Source organism: Podarcis erhardii, assembly GCF_964252035.2.
Source record: "Podarcis erhardii genome assembly, chromosome: 13".
Taxonomy (NCBI): domain Eukaryota; kingdom Metazoa; phylum Chordata; class Lepidosauria; order Squamata; family Lacertidae; genus Podarcis; species Podarcis erhardii.
In genome coordinates this window covers 13,308,445-13,327,018 of record NC_138502.1, presented here as the reverse complement: position 1 = coordinate 13,327,018, position 18,574 = coordinate 13,308,445, and the positions used below count along the sequence as shown (strand labels likewise).

At 48.4% G+C, this 18,574-nt stretch overlaps 1 protein-coding gene across 6 annotated transcripts in view; it reads right to left on the bottom strand.

Moving 5' to 3' along the window:
• Positions 1 to 351: 351 nt before the first annotated feature.
• The window catches only part of SETD1A (SET domain containing 1A, histone lysine methyltransferase), a 31,090-nt gene continuing 12,867 nt past the window's right edge, over positions 352 to 18,574 (bottom strand). For 4 of the 6 annotated variants that reach the window (XM_081835145.1, XM_081835143.1, XM_081835146.1 and 1 more), the window contains exons 9-20: positions 17,101 to 18,006; positions 16,254 to 16,430; positions 15,983 to 16,070; positions 15,724 to 15,857; positions 14,768 to 14,843; positions 13,675 to 13,950; positions 11,433 to 12,920; positions 9,991 to 10,160; positions 8,043 to 8,153; positions 7,351 to 7,470; positions 5,711 to 5,848; positions 352 to 5,189 (exon numbers count right to left, since the gene is read on the bottom strand). In XM_081835145.1, the coding sequence (XP_081691271.1) occupies positions 5,016 to 5,189; positions 5,711 to 5,848; positions 7,351 to 7,470; positions 8,043 to 8,153; positions 9,991 to 10,160; positions 11,433 to 12,920; positions 13,675 to 13,950; positions 14,768 to 14,843; positions 15,724 to 15,857; positions 15,983 to 16,070; positions 16,254 to 16,430; positions 17,101 to 18,006 (3,858 nt within the window). In that variant the 3' untranslated portion in view covers positions 352 to 5,015. The remainder of the gene's footprint in view (positions 5,190 to 5,710; positions 5,849 to 7,350; positions 7,471 to 8,042; positions 8,154 to 9,990; positions 10,161 to 11,432; positions 12,921 to 13,674; positions 13,951 to 14,767; positions 14,844 to 15,723; positions 15,858 to 15,982; positions 16,071 to 16,253; positions 16,431 to 17,100; positions 18,007 to 18,574) is intronic. The other 2 variants (XM_081835147.1, XM_081835148.1) reach the window with 2 other exon arrangements.

The window sequence follows — 18,574 nt, the reverse complement described above, 5'->3', positions numbered from 1 at the left end:
ATATATATATATATATATTACATATATGTACACAGCGGGGGGGGGGGGGTGCACATAAGAGAAAAGAGGCGGATGGGTGGGTGGCTACATAGTTCCAGAACCATTCAGCTCGAAGAAGCTGGAAAATTAAGAGTCAGCTCTGAAAGATGAAAGAACCTTGTGGTATTCATTAAAGCATCTGGAACAATTTGCACAGGTTTGGTTGGGGGGAATTATTATTTTTTTTAATATAAAAAAAGAATCTTATCTGTTCTGTCTGACGAGTAACATAAACGAAGTTAGAAACAGGATAAAAGTTCCAGAGATCATCGCGCAGAAAATTTAGGTTTTCCCTTCTTTATAGCCTTTGGGGGGGGGAGGGGGGAACCACTGAGGAACAACCAACACTTCTGGATTTCAAGATGAAGAAGGAAGCAAAAATTCCCACCCACCCCCGCAAATAATTTTTTAAAAAGCATATTTAAGACCTGGGGAGAGGAGAACTCATGCCAAAACTAAAGGGTTTGATGGTTAATTTGTCAACCCACAAAACGAGCTGGAGGAAGCAACTATAGGCAATGAGCAAATAATGGATTTCTATCCGCAGCTTGGAAAAGGCACACTGGGGTATGCAAATAAATAGCAGGGGTTTCATAAGACCAGAAACCATTCCTGCATAAAATATATGGCAAAATCTAATAAATGGAACTCTGCTAAAGGAGGTGAAATGCTGGTGGGAAGCCTACCAAACCCTCATCCCGGGTATTCTCCCTTCCACTGGAGCCAAATGAAAGCTCTAATCCTCTGCTTGTGTATCTCAGTGGTAAAGTGATTCATGCCGAAAAATCCAAAACAAGGAGAGTCACACTCCCCAAACCAGCCAAAACCTCCCTCTGAAATATTTGGGGACTGAGATGATGCAGCGCCTCTAAACACAGCGTTTGTGACTTGACTTCAGCAAAAAAGATTTACACCCAGTAAAAACAGAAGCTTGATTTGTCATGCCAACCTGCTGAAATACAGTCGGCTTTTCCAAAAACCTGCCACCAAACATAATTCAGAGACATTATGTGGTTTCAGCTCCACTCCCCTCCTCCCCAGGAGTGTACTGGCTCAAAGGCACATTTATTTGGAATTAATATCGCAACTGTGAATAGAAGCAAGCTTGCTCTTACCAGAATTTCCAGTTGAAATCAGAATCCGTCAATACACTGAAAAGCATGGCTAGCTAGGATGAAAAAGTTTGGCCTGTAGTTTATTACAGTTAAGAGGTGGCTGCTGTTTTAAACTTGTCAGGGAGACTTGAAAGGATGTAGTTTCTGAACCTTTAAGATGAGATGGATTTTAAGGGGCTGGAGCTGTTGAAACAGCAGCCTGGAGAGTGAGGGCCTTTTAAAAGCTCAAATCCAGCAGGCTGCTTGTTGTTTTGTTTTTTAAAAAATGGAAATGCAGAGAAGATGCATAATGAGACTTCAGTCACATCCTTCTGACTTGACTGGGGCTGGGTGAGAGCGAAGCTTACAAACAGACAAACAACACTGCAGCAACAAATAATTTCCAAAAAGCCAAGAAGATGTAGGGTTGGGGAGAGAGCTATTTCAAAATTTTAAATACCGCAGAGATTCAAGTTGGGAGAGCACACTAAAGACAGGTCAATATTTACGGGGCTTAGACAGGGACTTGAGAGAAGTAGAAGGGAGGGCATAAAAGGGTCCGTTTATTACTGCAGCTGTTTTCACTATTTAATTACCTAAAATACATCTGTCTTCCGTGCAGGTGAAGATGCACCTGAAGATTTTAGTCAGAACGGAAAGAGAGAATGACCGACTGTTGGAGGTGTAGATGGTTGGCTCTGTTTCTCATTGAATATGCCTGAAACAACTTCCTTCCTCCCCACCCACCCCCTCAATTAAATTTGTAAGTAGAAAATGTGTGTAGAGTTTATTTAGAAAGTCAATGGAATTATGGATGTTCAAGACTGAGATCACCTGGGGGTGGGGAGGGAGTTCAAGACAGTGGTTGCTGACGAAATAGGCAGCTACTTGAGATGATTCAGCCCCTTTTCACTTCAAAACAATGGTTGCTAACATAGGGTTTCCACAACTTCCTGTCTCTATAGTAGTGAGAGGAACACTATAGTAGTGAGAGGAAAAAATAATTTAAGCTTCTGACAAGAATTAAACTGTGTAAGATGCGCAACAAAATTATATAATCGAGTTCAGCAAACCTGCTGCAAGTATTCTGCTCCTTGTCCCACAAACAAACAAAACACCCAACTTATATTGGGCAAGTCTTAATGGAGCCTTTTACAGCAGGAGAGGAAGCCATCTGCTATCTCTTTAGATATGGAAGCGTACCTTAAAACTGGCCAGGGCTTTTAGGGGAGGTGCCATGACTGCACCATAGTGGAAAAAAAGAAAAGGAGCAGAAAGCAGTAGCAATTTTAATCCTGCCCCCAAGAGGATACACAAAAGAGGCACAGAGTGAGAAAGGTTTTACTAAATGTAGAGCAAAGTGAGAAAGGTGCCTCTTACTGGAACATAATTAGCCTTCAAAATACTGGAAGAAATGGGGTGGAACTACAGACTACATCAGCCAATGAGGGATCCAAAGTGTGTTTGCTAAACAACAATAATAAAAATGTATGGAGGGGGCTTTTTCACAGGAGATGGGGTGGGTGGAAGGTTCTTAAGCCTTCCCTGCTTCTCTCTACACTCCTGCCTTTCTTTCCACTCTTGGACCCAGAGATGGGGATTGGGGGCAAAACAGCTGGAGGGAAGGATTGCGGGGGAGAAGCAGCAGCAAAACATTAAGCAGGCCCTCCCACTGATGCCTCACCAGCTGAAAATGCCCCCACTTCCAACATTAACTGTATTCAGCAAGGATGGGCTGGCAAACCATGGTTGCTGACATAATATGGAGTTCTTTGGCCCTATGAAACGTCACATTGAGATGGGCACGTCTAAAACTCATCCCAAGCATTTACGGGCTTGTGAGGTCAATAAGAGACATCTCAGAAGGGCTGCATTTTATTCTGTTGGACTAGTTCAACCATTTATCCCACACAATATATGCCAATTGGGTGGAAACTGAGAAGTAAATGGATTCTCTCAATAGCTGTCTTGGGATGGGGAAGATTCGGGACACAGCAGAGGGCAGCAGAAAGAAAAGAGCTACCAGCCTGCATGCTGATCCTCCCTTGAAAGCAAGCGCCTTGCCCCTCTCCACTATTAAAATAGAGATGGAAACGTTTTCAGGTGTCACCTGTGGTTTCCCTAGAGCGTAAAGGGCATTCTGGATGGGGAAAATTGAAAGTAGCCAATTCCTCATAACTCTGGACAGTCCACTGCAGGAAACACATGCTAACCAGGGAGAAGGTATGTTCCCAAGGTATGTTCCCAAACACCTAGCTATTCAAAATCCAAACACTGGGACAAGCAGAATGAAGACAGAACTTTAAAATGAAACAAACAAACAAACCTGCTAAAATATTTCCAAATGCCTACTTTTAAAATCTTTCACTTTCAAAACTGACTCCCATTTAAAAGAAATAAAGAAATACACTCTTTGACCCCCTGCCAGAAAGTTATATGCTCCCCTCCCACCCCAAAAAAATCCAAGAGGTAAAAGGGGGAAAAAAGAAAGAAAACCTACTTGGCATCAAAGGAAAAGGGTGGCACAGGGCAAGCAAGGATAAAAAAACAGGAGAAGGAAATACATTGCAACATTATTTACAGTTTTCGTTTTAGTATGAAGAGGAAAACAAAATAAAATATTTACATACTAATAAACGCATGTGTTTCTACAAGAAACAGCCAATCCATCTGGAATAGATATATACACAACTTTCTTCTCCTAAAGAAAAATTATTAGGGGTGGCTGGGATGTGGGAAAGTCTTAGCTTACGCTGTAAGTCAGCATCAGTTGAAGCCATAACTGTAACAAGGAAAGAAACTCAACTCCCCTTCATTATTACGGCTAGTCCCTCCCCCCCCCCCCGCTTTACTACACATTACAGAATAAAAAAAGAGTCAGAAAAGGGAGATTGCAATATGAATGACACAATCTTAACTGGTTTTCAGGACCTCTATTTTTCTGGCCTCAAGAGCTTGGAAGGAGGAAGAATCAACGGGATAATTCTATGAGGAGATAGACATTGAAGCAGGAAGGTTCAAGTTTTTGCCCATGGTGACAAATCTAGCCAAATGATGCGGCTGGACAATAACATGCTTCCCCCAGTGCATCCTGGCCATTAGCAGAAAGATTTTGGGAGCAACCTTTAACCCCAGAACAAAGTCCCAGGGGCAGGGGTTGTTCCAGGCCTCTCTGTCAAAAAACCAGGAAACCTTCCCCCCCCCCAAACCCTTTGGAAATGTGAGGACAAATGCTCCACAATCTGAAATTTCAAGGGCCTGGGCAGCTCATAGCTCTAGCAGATGTGCCTTCAGGGGCATCAAGCACTGTATTGCCTCAAAAGGTTTCACAGGAGGCACTGATCCCAACCTGCCATTCTCAAAGTCAACGGCTAATCGACAGCTGTGCGCTGAACATGAATAACCTGAAATAGATGATACCTGGAAGGGAAATTCCACCCCACAGCCACCCTGCTGATTTCCTTGACATCATAAGCCGTTCTCTGAGTTTAGCAACAGAGCTGGTGGGTCTTGCAGAATTAACCACACTAATATCCAGGCCGTCTTAAGCTGGAAAGGGAAGGATATTTGACTTCTGTAAAGGGTCAGAATCTACAGGAGTTTTGTTAATTGGTGTTGGAGGTTGGAGCAAAAATGACAGCAACACCTGAAAAGAAACTATCACCAGCCTGGCTGGTGGAAGGAAAAGGAACTTCTTGTTGATTCGAACCTGAGGCGAGGGAAGTGCTTTCTCATTGGCTGGGGACTTCAAAAGGTACATGGATGGGTCTTAAGGCGACTGAGAGTTTTCCCACAACTCTGTGGGGAGAAGAGCTGAGCTACAGGTGAGAGGCGAGATTAGGGCTGGGGAAGCAAAATAAATACGAACGCCAGGGTTATGTCTCAGTTCAGGGTGCCCCGGCAGTTCTCTGTGCCACACAGGCAAGGAATCTTGTTCTCCTCAATCGGGAACTTGTAGTCGTAAGTGATCTCCTCGTTGATGCTGATGGGCTGCTTGGAATAGATGACAATCTTCTTCTGGGATTCTATGGTGATGACTTTGGCATAGCAGTTGGGCTAAGAGAGGGAAAGATGGACAAAAGTGAACGGGACAAGATGTTAATACATCAGCTCTATGCCAATGGCAGCACCACCACCTCACTAGCTCACTATGTTACTCGTTTGGAAGCCAGGAGCACGCCCCCAAACACAAAAAAGGTTCCATTTGTGATTCCCAAGGTGTGTGGAATGCAATAGCAAACCAGAACCACTGCATGTGAAGCTATAGAAGTGCCCGTAACAAGGGTGAACCATGTGAGGCCCAGGAAGCCTCTTCCCCATTCTCTGAACCAGCAGCCTGGGGCTTCTTTCTAGAATTCACAGTTGCTCCCGGTGCCCCAGTCAGGATTTATTGACTTTTCATGGAAGCAGGCACATTACGGGCAGCTTAGTCTACCTCAAAATGAGAATAATGCAGCTAAATTAAACTGGAGGAGTTCTCTGCTCATGTAACTCTGTAAAGTGGTAGGTTCATTAAAAACATTGCATGGATAAATGCATTTAATGAGAACTTCCTTTACAATGTCCGCATAGCTCACCGTGCAGCAGTGGTTGATGAAGCGGGCTAGGTTGCCACATTTGGTTGCGTCGATTATTGTGTCGTGGTCCACACGGAAAAGGTAGCTGCTCCCGATGCCCTCCTGCGCATACCGCTTCTCGCGCATGTCAGCCACCACCTGAGAAGGAGAAGGAGTGAGTCTGGACACTGAAGAGCGGACCATGGAACAAGAAGCAAGGCTGCTCTGTCAATGGAAGGGATGGGATTGCCCATCTAGGACAAGGATGGGGAATCCCTAGCCCTTGGGGTAGATTTGGCCTGTGAGGTTTGATTTTCCCCAAACCATGGCCACCTGCCCTATACCTGATATCACATGTGACAACACCTGATGGGAACTTAAATAACGCAGCTGATCCCTGCAGAAAGGAGAGCTGAAGCGTTGAGGTTCCTAAGCACGCAAGAAGCAGGTGGCTGATGGGCACTGGGGAAATGTTGCACAAGAAACCCTGGCAGGTCTGTCAATCACCTGCCATCATGATAGCAGGTGATGGCCAGGTTGTCCTGCTTGTCAAAATGCCTGTCAAAGTTGGTCATAGAGAGAGATGACCAAGCTTGCCTGCTGGGCCAAAAAGGTTCCCCCACTCTGATCTAGGAGGTGGAATGTGCCAGCATCTGGTGCTGGGTAACAGAAAGAACTGCAGAGTCTTGAGACACCTTAAACTAAGCTTAATAAAAAATGGTGTAATGCACTTTTGAAGGCTAGTGCCCACTTCATCAGGTACATGAGGTGAGCACTTGTCCATAAAAGCTTGTGCCATAATAAAGTTAGTCTTAACGGTGCCATCAAGACTCATTTTTGCTGCAGCCCTCTGAAAACAGTTAAGGAACTTTCCCAGTGCCAAAGTGCAAATTGACAGCTGTTGGTGCAGTGCTTCTCAGAAGCATGGCTATCATTTGGGAAGGAAATTCCTTGGGTGTCGCTGCAAAAAAGGTTGGAACAATCTGAACTGGCACTCAGGAAGCAAACAGGTCCTCCCAAGGCAGTAATGAAAAGGCAGCCCTGCTCTGTGCAGTCTCCAGAGCACCCTCTGGTGTCAATTGGTTGCATATGCATGCATACATTTCATGGCCTCTGATGAGGAAATGCAGTTCAGTAAAGAACCTCACAGAGCCCAAGCTTATTTCTTTTGGTACTTTCCCACCCTACTTCACCATTGCACTAGCCCACTGGTCACAGTCCCCTTCCCACAAGCATTTGTTATTGTTTTTTTAAAAAAACAACAACAACAGATAATACAAGGAAATTCAGGGACAAGAACAGGTTTAGGGAAGGGGTCATCTTTCAAAAACCAAAGTAGTGGTGAAATCCTGGACAAAGCTCTCCTAATGCAACACAATCAGAGGTACAAAAAAACATGTAGAGAGATATCTGCAGCCACCCTGTTAACCATAGCACCACCACCTTTAAATACAGGCCATACAAAGCCAGAATGCTTCTGTGAGGGATGGGAGAGATCCAGCTTTCCGAAACGATTGTTTTAAACACAAGATAAAACAATATGACCAAGCCTGTGGACCAAGGCTGGTGCTCTCATGTTATAAAGACAGACTCGCACAAGACACCAAGGCAGCAGAAACAAGAATTCCTTCCTAGACCTAGTCTCCTCCACTACTGCTCACCTGCCGGATATTTTGACCCACATACTCAATGACCATCTCATCAGCAGCAATTGGCTCCATGGCAAAGAGGCCCCACTCATGAATTCGACTCCGACCAAAGCGTAGCTTCTTCTTGCGGAACTAAAGGGAAGAGGAGGACGGTGAGGAGAGGAATGATGGGTATGGGAGAAGCAACAAGATACTTAAATGCTGTCTGGGACAGATGGAAGCCAAGGGCTAGGCTGAGTGTGCATGTTTGTGCAAAACTCACAGCATACAATCTGGATTTAGTCCTCAGCTTTCTAGAAAAAGGTTGCCTGATGATTTTTGCTCAATGCTACAGCAGATAAGATCTTGTGCCAACCGCATTATCTGGAGTCCCTCAAACAATTAAATGTGAGCTTACAGATACTTTTCAAGCCAAAACAATTGCTTTTGGTGAACCGCAGACAAAATCTTTGTCCAAAAGCTTCTTTGCTTCCTATAGTGCAATGTGCTTTAATGCATCACGGGGATCAAGACTGGCTCTGTGAGGAAAGCCACCCCCTACTGAGAAGCCCTCCATGCCCAATTCTGGGAAGCCTCAGCATCTGAAATGCATGCCAGGCCAAGTCCATTGCCCTCTGCCTTCCAAAGGATATACTAGGATCACCAAGGGCACATCTCCTGCTTGCTCCACTCTTTCAACTTGCTTAACAAGACATATTGGGTACCTTCAGCTGGTTTAGTTTCAGAAGGTCGCTATCCAAGATGGCAGAGGAGCCAATGGCACTGAGCAGGCGCCTTTGCTCAGATCGCCGTTCGGACAGGATGCGGTTGGTACCCTGAAGGAGGAGGGGAGAACTGGTTGAAAATGAATGAAAACAAAATTCTTCCGCTCACAGCGGGAGGGGAACACACCACCATGGATCATTGCAGAGTCACACATATGGAAAGGGACACCCTTTAAAAGCGGTTCACTATCCCAGCTGCAGGGGACACGGGTGGCGCTGTGGGTAAAACCTCAGCGCCTAGGACTTGCCAATCGTCAGGTCGGCGGTTCGAATCCCCACGGCGGGGTGCGCTCCCATTGCTCGGTCCCAGCGCCTGCCAACCTAGCAGTTCGAAAGCACCCCCGGGTGCAAGTAGATAAATAGGGACCGCTTACTAGTGGGAAGGTAAACGGCGTTTCCGTGTGCTGCGCTGGCTCGCCAGATGCAGCTTGTCACACTGGCCACGTGACCCGGAAGAGTCTGCGGACAGCGCTGGCCCCCGGCCTCTTAAGTGAGATGGGCGCACAACCCTAGAGTCGGACACGATTGGCCCATACGGGCAGGGGTACCTTTACCTTTACCTTTATCCCAGCTGCACATTTACCCAGCTTCGGTGAGGGTGGTCAGCATGCTTAGGAAGCAGTAAGAATGGTACTGTAACTTCCCACAACTATCAAACAACTTACTTTCAAAATGAGAAGACTCCCCCACCTTTTTGCATTTTATGTTGTCAGTATTCAAAAGTGCTCACAGGAGCTAGACAGATCAATGGTCTGACTCAATAGAAAGCAGCACCCCGTGTTCTTATACATGCACAAGCACCTCCTTTTGATTCTTAGTCAGCCCCTGCTTCTCCCAATTACTGTGGGACCCTTCAAACTGCACAGGCAACAAATCCCTTCCTTTTCCACCCCCAGTTCTCTCAGACCCAGTGAGAGAAGAGGACTGGCCAGGGGGCGGGGGCCATTAGGCTGACCTGCCTGCAAATTTGGCATGAAGATGAGAGCATCACCCGTGTTATTTACAGGGTATGTGTGTATGCCCTGCAATTCTGCAGAAGTGGGGTGTTTTGTGTCATTTTCTGCTTCCTGAAAATCATTTGATTGTTTTAGGCCAGGGGTAGGCAACCTAAGGTCAGTGGGCCGGATCCGGCCCAATCGCTTTCTAAATCCGGGCACGGACGGTCTGGGAATCAGCGTGTTTTTACATGAGTAGAAGAATGTGTCCTTTTATTTAAAATGCATCTCTGGGTCATTCCCCCCCCCCAAATATAGTCCGGCCCCCCACAAGGTCTGAACGACAGTGGACCGGCACCCTACTGAAAAAGTTTGCTGACCACTGTTTTAGCCCTTACAGCTGCAAATATAAGCTTAAATAACTTGCAGGTAACATGGGTGTCGTTTACAAAGCTGGAGGAGGGATGGTGCTTTGGGGTCTTGTTCCAGATCTTTGCCCAACTCTACAATAAGAAGCATTGCACTAAGGTGGTAGAAATGACTAAATAACTCATTAGGAAGAAGCAGGGGCGGGGATGCTTAACCTGCATAGCACGTACAGATGACAGAATTTGGCTACTCTCACCTCAAGGTGATTAGGGTCACCTTGCTGTAGAGCAGGTGTGGGAAACCTTTGGCTGCCCAGGTGTTGCTGAACTTCAACTCCCATGGGCCTCAGCAAGCATGGCTAATGATGATGGGCGTTGAGGTTCAAGCAACATATGGAGGACCAAAGGCCCCCACAGCTCCAGTAGTGTTTGATTTGTTCTTGATATGGAGTAAGCCCGGTCCCCCCCTTTCAAAAATGTATGTCTGCACACATTCTTCACCCCTGCCCTCATTCAATAACAGCCCTTGCTAGTCACTCTAGGGTCACCCCACAACCGCACAGGGAGCATAAAGAGGGGCCTAACCTGCACATCAGCAGCATCAAGCTGCTGCACGGTGGCCGGGCAGACGTCGAGGTACTTGTCCTTCTCTTTCTTGCTGATATGGTAATAGCCCTCGCTGCGGGCACAGCCTGTCTGGTGCTCCCGCAGGTCGGACGACTTGCGCTTCCGCTTGGGGTTCGCAATGTTTGTGAGTGGAGGCGGGGAGAGTTAAGGAGAAAAAGAAAAGCATGGAGCAAGGAAATGGGACACAGGCCTCGTTCTGCCTCTTGTGTTTGGGCCAAGCAAGCAACTTCCCCTCATCAGAAGCCTTGGTGAAAAGGTTGCCATACATGCATCTCTTCCATTAGCAGAGTTAAACCTCATGCCTCCTGGAAGAAAGGAAGAAATGACGGGGGGGGGGGGCGAGGAAGAGGCATGGAGTTGAATTCAGGAAATTACTGGGTGAGTGTAATGACTTCCATTCATGCAATGGACCTTCCCATCTCTCCCTCTCCATCTGCTCCTGAGGGTGTACGGGAACCCCCCAGAGTATATTTGGGGGATGGAAGGGGAGGAGAGGGAAGGGAAATTCCATTGCACAAGTGGAAATCCTTCCCCTCGCACAATGACTTATTTGGATGCAACCAACTAAAGTTTCCCAATTTCTTATCTTGTTATAACAACAACTGCCCCCAAACCCACAAAAGTAACCATAGTGTAAAACAGACTCTTGTGCCATTCCCTCTTTTGTGGCTTTGCATTTCTAAAGATTACAGGTTTTGCTTTTTAAAAAACCCAAAAAAAACTGAACTTCACTTTCACCTCTCACCTTTCTGAATCTTTACCATGGAACACAATAATGGTGATGATGGCACAACCTGCCAACTATTGCAGAACTGGGAAATGTTCGCAAGACTACTGCTAAATGCTAGGAATTTTAGCAGCCGAAACCTAACCCTGCTGCCCCCAATGCCTCTGCTGGCCTTGTTAAACAAGGGGCACCTGTACTTGGCAGAATACCTATTCGTTTGTACAATGTTAAGTTCAGTAATGGAGACAATGTTTCACGCACACAAGTCAGGCTTTCGTCGTTGCTGGATCTGGATTTTTTTTTTAAAAAACCCAACAATTGCAGAGCTAACAAAGCCTATCAACATGTTATCCTTAATATTTTATGAACTCTTCATATTCTACAAACAAAAACCCAACAGTGACGATGGAAAGCCCCAAGGTATACTCAACACTATAAACTGGTTGAGCAGCCATTTCCTCTTCCCAGGGAATTGCAGCACTATAGGGGAGGGCAGCTACCGATCTTAAAACAGAATTCTCGGTAGCAGCAGGCCTCACCAAACTACAATTCCCAGATATCATTGGAGGAAGCCCTGCTAGTCAAAATGGTATAACCCCAAGATGCATTCACAGCTAAGATACCCGGCCCCCAACCCTCCAGAATCGCCTGCCATTTGCTCCAGGAAGGATATTGGTGTGGTGGACCCAGTGGGTATCGTTCAGCCAGTCCGTGCTGTTGTCCTCGTGCAGCAGGCGCTCGTACGTCAGCCGCAGGTACTTCATGTCCTCCAGGTCTAGCCCTGAGTTCCAGATGTCATACAAGATTGTCATCTGCTCAAACTCACTGCGTGTCTCAAAGGCCAGGGGCAGCGGAGGCGGCTGAGCAGGGGCATGCTTGTGCGAGTGGGAGCGCAGGGAGCGCCTGCGGATCTCCCCTTCGTCGCTGCTGTCAGCACTCTCCTCCTCCTCTTCCTCCTCCTCCTCACTCTCTGAAAGGAACAGGTCCTCAGGCCCAAAGTGCAAGTTTCCCAGGTCCTTGAGGGCCTCTTCCTTGAGCCACTGGGGCTGCTTCTTGGCCTGAGGTGGTGGTGGTTGTTGCTGCTGCTGCTGCTGCTGTGGGACAGCTGCCTTGGGTTTCTCGGCTGGCGGAGGCGGGGGCAGCGAAACCAGGTCACCCACGTCAGGCTCAGCTTTGACCTCGCTGGCATCAGCCACAACCTCCTCAGGCGCTTCCAGGACCTCGCCAATGTGCTCGCTGTACAAATCCACGCGCGGCAGGTCGGCGGCACCAGACAACACAGCCTCGTCGGCTTTGCGGGAGGCAGGTGCTGCGCGGACAGCCATGGCGTAGTTATGCTCCATCAGAATGCTGCTGACTTCTGGGGGCAGTGCGGGGACCAGCGGCACGGCCTTGGGCTCCTCGGCCTCGTCGGAGGTCTCCGTCTCCTCAGAGTCTTCACTGCCTGCACCGGCCTTCTTCAGTGCCACATCTGCCAGCACGGCCAGGTTGGGTTGATTCGCCAGCTCCAGCAGCGAGGAAGCGCCCATCCGCTCGCGCAGGTGCAGCCGGTCCTCTCCAGGGGGCTGGGGCACCCGTGAGAGCTCTGAGCTCCGAGAGCGAGAGCGGCTCCGGGACCGGCCGCCCGGCAGCAGCTCATCCGTCCAACACTTCACCAGGGAAGCGTGGTCAGCCGGCAGGTTGCTGATTGTTCTTTGGTTGGCTTTGAGGGGCTCCCTCTTGCGGCTGGCAGGGGCTGCTGCCTTGGCAGGGGGCGCTACAGGAGGCAGAGGAGAGGCAACTGGAGCTGGGGCTTCCAGGGTTAAGGGCACTTGGGATGGTAACATGGGTTCTACAGGCACTAAGGGGGCCTGTGCTACCTCTGTAGGGACAGGCGGCGGAGGTGGTGGGGGAAGAGGAGGCGGTGGCGGAGGCAAAAGCGTTGAAGGAGCCGGTTCCAGTGGCTTCTCAAGTGCCACCTTGATCTCGTCATCCTCACCAGGAGCTGAGAAGGAGACTGTTTTCCGGCGCTTCTTGGGTGGTGGCAGGAGTGGGATAGGTGATGAAGGTCGCTCTTCCGGCCTGGGTCGCTCTTCTGGCGCCGTCCCAACATCCTTCTCCTCTAGATGCGGGGCCAGGATGCCATCCTTCAGAGGAGCAGGCTTCTCTTCTGCCACATGGCCTGCATGAGGGAGATAAATTGTGCACTGGTGAGTGTGGGGTCACCAATTATTAAGGTGAGAACAAGGAGACTGTGCAGGAAAGAAAGCCAACATGCAAGCAGTGGTATAATTTAAATAGGGTGGAAGCAGTGGGAGAGGTGAATAATGTTGGCAAGAGAGATAGATGCGAGAAAACCAGTGAGTCGATGGAAAACCAAAGAGAAAATTATAGCAGTTGTGTTGTGAGATAAGCAGGAGGTGGACTAGAGTTTTGGTTGAGGAGAGAGAGGAAGGGCCAAATTTCTGTAATATTGTAAAGGGGAAAATGACATTTGGCAATTGATTAAGGAAGACCAAAGGGAAAACCAAGGCTTGCTTCTGATCAACAGAGTGGATTGTGACGTTGTCAATAGATAATGAGAGAATGGATTGGGGAAAATATGAGGTGAGCCAGTCTTTGACATACTGAGCTTGAAACGATAATGAAACATCTAAGCAGACATCTCTCACAGGAGATGCTTGACTGGATGGAGGCAGAAGTTCTGGGGTGGAGAAGTAGAGCTGGGTGGCATCAAGATACAGGAGGAACTGAAAGCCATGGAAGTGGGACAACCCCACGTATATGTGGCTCACCAGCCCTCTGGTAAGATAATGAGTGCAAACATGGCAATCCACATCTTGGCCTCCCAACGCTCTGCAATTTGTCCAGCTGCTCTCAACACTTTCCCCATCTCCCAGGCAGAGCTGGGGAGGACTTAGGGTAGAGCATCTCACCTTGGAGCAGGCCTGCTTCTGTTTTCTTCTTGTCAAGCTCAGCGTCTGTGGTTTGACGCATTCTCTCTTCCAGGTCTCTCAGTGACTCGGTGGGGCAGCTGTCCATGGTAGATTCGTCCATTTCCTCCATGCTCTCAGCTTCCTCCTCATCAGATGAAGAGGAGGACAAGGAAGAGGAAGATGAAGAGCTGCTCTCTGAATCAGAAGTGCTGTCGCTGTCCTCATCGGACTCGTCATAGAGAGAATACTTGGAGGAGCCGTCACTCTCACCTTCATCTGCACAAGGGATAAAAGGGGACAGGTAAGACCAGCAACATGGCTGTGAGCATTTCACACTCCCATGTATAGCACAGGCAGAGAGCAGAGTGTGGTCTTTGTCCAAAGTATAGTTTCTGAAATTATTTCAGCTTCCACTTTTTTAAAACAAACAAACACACAATTTCTAGTCCTCACAGGTGGTCCCATTGAAGTTACTAGATATGAGCAACAGGTCCACTTAGTTCAACAGGTCTACTCTGAGTAGGACTTAGTTTAATATCACCCCATGGCTGCAAAGATACACTTGAAAGCACATGGTCATGGTGGAGCCTACTGAAATGTCAAAGGCTGGAGAGACAGTTGAACATCATTTCTTGCAGAGGGTGGGGTTTTCAATGATCCACAAATTCTTTGCCCCTCCCTATGACTAGCAAAAGCAGAATTATGTAAAACATTTTTTTAAAAAAATTCAATGGTGCAAATAAAAATATGGCCAGATTTGCATATTTTCCACAGGTTGCAACATTTAGCTTTGCATAAGGAGGGATTTAAGTACTGAGTATATAAAAACCCCAGAAGCTCTGCCAAGTGCTGATGACCAGCTGGCTTTTCAGCAGAGAAGTGTCCTGAGTGCTTCAAGAACAGAGTAAAGGGAGATGCCACTTGCATTGATAGGGAAACCACACGCAGAAGGGGTATGATTCATACCAAAAGAAGCACACGGATTAGAAAAGACCCTGCTATCTTTCATCTCCACCTAAGTCAACAGCCTGTTGTTAAGGACAATGTTAGTGATGGCAATTCATCATTTCTGGTAACTGGCAACTGTCAATACCTTCAGATTCCTCCTTCTTCGTGCCGCGCTTCCTAGAACCTTCACCTTCCTCCCTCCGCTCCTCCTCCTCCTCCTCCTCCTGTGAAGACAGCAGCATAAAATGTTTCTCGGGGGCGAAATCCTTTAACAAGCCCATTAGCAGCAGGAAAGGGTACGCATGTAAAAATGTCAGCTCAAACTCCTGAGTCAGAGTGGCTTGAAGAGGGCATGACTTCAAGAAGGAACTCAGGTCTTGGAGAATGACTTGAGGCTACAAGCGCAACTGGAAAGTGATTTCGCTTTCAGGGCTGCCTCGGCTGCTTGAAGAAAAGGGAGCAGAGGTCGAATGGGGAGAAGACGCAGAAGAAAAGGGAGGGCCTGGAAACCCAGCAGCAAATGGCAGTCAAGCGGTCCAACCATGCCAAGGACATAACAGCATAGCTAAGTGAGTAGTAAAATGCTCATCAGGCTCTGTGCTCATTGACAGCCACAGAGGAGAGATGGCACACCGAAGGGCTTTGCAGGGGATGGCCATTCAAGACTGTAGGAAAGGAGGAGTGCAGTCCTGGTCCGGGTCCAACAAGGCACCTGGTCAGGCACAGTGGGGGAAAGGGGAGCTCTAGGATCCAAGCTATTTAAGAATTCTACCGCAAAGACCTATTCAACTGCTTTATGCTGCGTCCTGGCCGATCGCTGGGGGAAACTGAAACTGGCTAGAGGAGCCTTTCTCAATCTTGGCTCCCCAGACATTGCGGGACTACAACTCCCATCATCCCTAGATAGTTGGATCATTGGCCAGGGATGATGGGAGTTGTAGTCCGACAACACCTGGAGACCCACGGGTTGAGAAGGCTGTACCCAGAGGTTTCTCATAGTGGTAGGAACAGCCAAAATGCAAACTGCTTTGAGGTTCCATTTACAATCAAGTGGTGTATAAATTAAACCTAAACAATAAATAAGGGGCGCCTTCTTCTCACCTTCTCAGAGGATGAATCCTCAGATGCTTCCTCTCCCTCGCTATCCAGGCAGAAAAGTTTCCGCCTTTTTCCCGGCCCTTTGATCCGTTCATCATCCCTCTTGGAGCTTTTGGGTACCTGTGAGGAATCCTTATCTGCAAGATGGAACAGGGGAGAGGGAGGGTAAGATTGAGTTAATTTAACGATAGAAAACACTTCCTTAATTATGAAAAGAAAGTTCAACCATCACCCATAACTATCCAGGGCTGAAGGAACTGACCTTCCTCATCCTCTTCAGCAAGAGTAGATGGGTGTGGCTGCTTCACTTCACTGTCCTCCGAGATTTCGGATGGCTCTTTCCTTTTCACCTGGAACAAGAGGATCCCTAAGATGAGAAGGGCTTAGAAAGCCATCACTCAAGCAAGTCACTCAACCAGATTTTGTCTCTTATGACCCCCATCCCACTTATAGCCTCCTGAACAAAACAAGGTTTTCAGATCCTGAAGCTGGATTGCTGCCACAGCCAACCCAAGAGGATCCATGGCCCTCACCTTGAAGGATGGGAGTCCCAGAACTCCTCGAAAGCCAGTCCCAAAGCCAAACCCTTCCAGGCCACCAGTGCCGCCACTCTTGGCCCAGTCAACCAGGGACAGCAGGGCAGGGTCTTTCAGCTTTGTCTTGTCTTTCTCCTCTTCCTTGACTGGCTGTTTGACAGTACTCTGGAAAGGCTGCAGATAATGAGAGCTGGGCATTAGCAGCAGTGATGAGAGGCTGAGGAAGAGGGATCTGGGATGAGGAGTAGGCAGAGCAGCCAACCCTTGGTAAGTCACATGCTCAAAAAGAGCAGAACACAGAGACTTTTGATAAGAATGATTTTTGCAGCATCTGTCAAAGTTGATTAAACAGCACCCTTTCAATCCATGTATGCAGACAGATTCATTTCCTAAATGCAGATATCTCATTAGGTTTATCTGCTCCACATTCCCTGTGTCTCTTCATACCCATTTGTCCTGTTCCTACATCTTCATCCAAATCTCTTTACTAATCCACCCTGCTGCCTTCAACACACTTCATGCCTCTGCTAAGCTTCTACTTGCCCACATGCTATCCTGCAAGCATCGCTGCCGTCCTGAGGTTGCAGAAGCAAGGCTTGGAGTGGCTTTTCAGTGGCAGGTTTGCAGCCCACTTTCTGGGGAACTCTGCACTTTCACTGTATCAGTAAGAATAATAAAACTTAAGCCTTTCATACCACTCGCTGCAAAGCAGGCCCCACAGCTCTCCCAAATCCCCACGACCCCCTCAACACGCTATCCCTAAGAGTTAGGAACCATGTCTCAAACCTACACCCCTTCCAAGACTGGGGGCTCTTGGCAGCCTCCCCCCCCCACACACAATCACCTTGGCCTTCTCCTCCTTGCGCTCCCACCACTTGTCAAAGGTGTTGAAAGCCACGTTCTCCACCATCTTGCGGTTGAGGTCACGCTGCATGATACTCTTCATCTCCTGCATGAGTGTCTCAAGGACGCTGTCCACTACGGAGGCATGGGGGTCCTTGGGAAGAGGTGGGGGTGGAGCCACTTCCTCCTGGTATCCCCATGGGGAGGCCCGGAAATCAAGGAGGCGCTGTGGGGGTGGCAGAGGGGGCTGCTGCTCCGAGGAATGCTGCTGCGGCTGCTGCTGCTCCGAGGCCCCCACTACTGATGGCTGCTGCATGAAGAGCTGGTCTCTCTGGAAGTGGCGGTTTGCCTGCTCCAGCAGGTAGCCGTGGCCGTAGAGGGGGCGGCCGCAGAAAGAAGCTGCCTCCCGGTGGTAGGGGAAAGGGTCCTCAAACTGGCCTTTGCTCTGACGCAGCTGCTGCAGGCGGCTCAGCATCTGCGTCTGCATCTGGAAGGACATGGGCATCCCGCCCCACTGGTTGCCCAGCCGGTTCATCAGCTCCATGGAGTTGACGAAGTCGTAGATGTGGGGGGCACCCCGGCCTCCGCCCACCACCCCCGCGCGCCCTCTGAAGTCCGAGAGGCGGTGAGCATGCCGTGGGCCAACCTGGCCGTAGTTGGAGAGCGAGTGGGTCTTGCCCGCCAGGTGCGGGAGGGAGACAGACATGAGAGGCTGTATAGGGTAGGCGGGGGGCGGCTCTGGTCGGTGGTGGGGGGTAAAGGAGGACACGCCCAGTTGCATGTGGCCCAGGGCTGACGGCATCACAGAAAAATGGGGTTCAGACACCCCTGCCACAGGGGTTGGGGGTTCGACCTCTGCTTCATCCTCAGAGATTTCCATGTCTTCACCTGAAGATTGTTGAGATGCCTTATTTGGGAGGAGAAGGGGAGGGAGGGAGATAGCACAGTGAGCCAATTGTCTGGCTTCTGCAGCATGCACCACTCATTTCCCTGAAAGCAATTGCTGCAAACCACCTCCCAAAACACTATCCCCCATTCCTGCAGGTATGTCTTTTCACCTGTCTAACCCCAACAATATCATTAAATTATTCACACTACATAATAATAGTAATAATCTTGAAACAAATTCAAATTTCATGATGCCGGCAAAGTCAAACATAAAAACCCTAGCCTCAAGTTATCTCTCATTCACCCAATTCATAAGACACTAAAGATACCTAGATAAGTTCCTAGCCCTCGTGACCGTGCATAAGATCTTAGAAAGCTGGATGCAGCATCTGTTAAGAAGGCTGATATTCAGGAGATGAGATGATACCTGCAAGGATTTCTGCAATCAGCACATCCCTACAGTTCATCATCAGTGCCCTGTTAACTGTCCTAACAAACATTTCTAGTGGTTCAAAAGCCAAGATCTGCAAGCACAGCAAACATGACTGCTGAATTTATGTGACACACATCCAAACACGTGGAGTGCC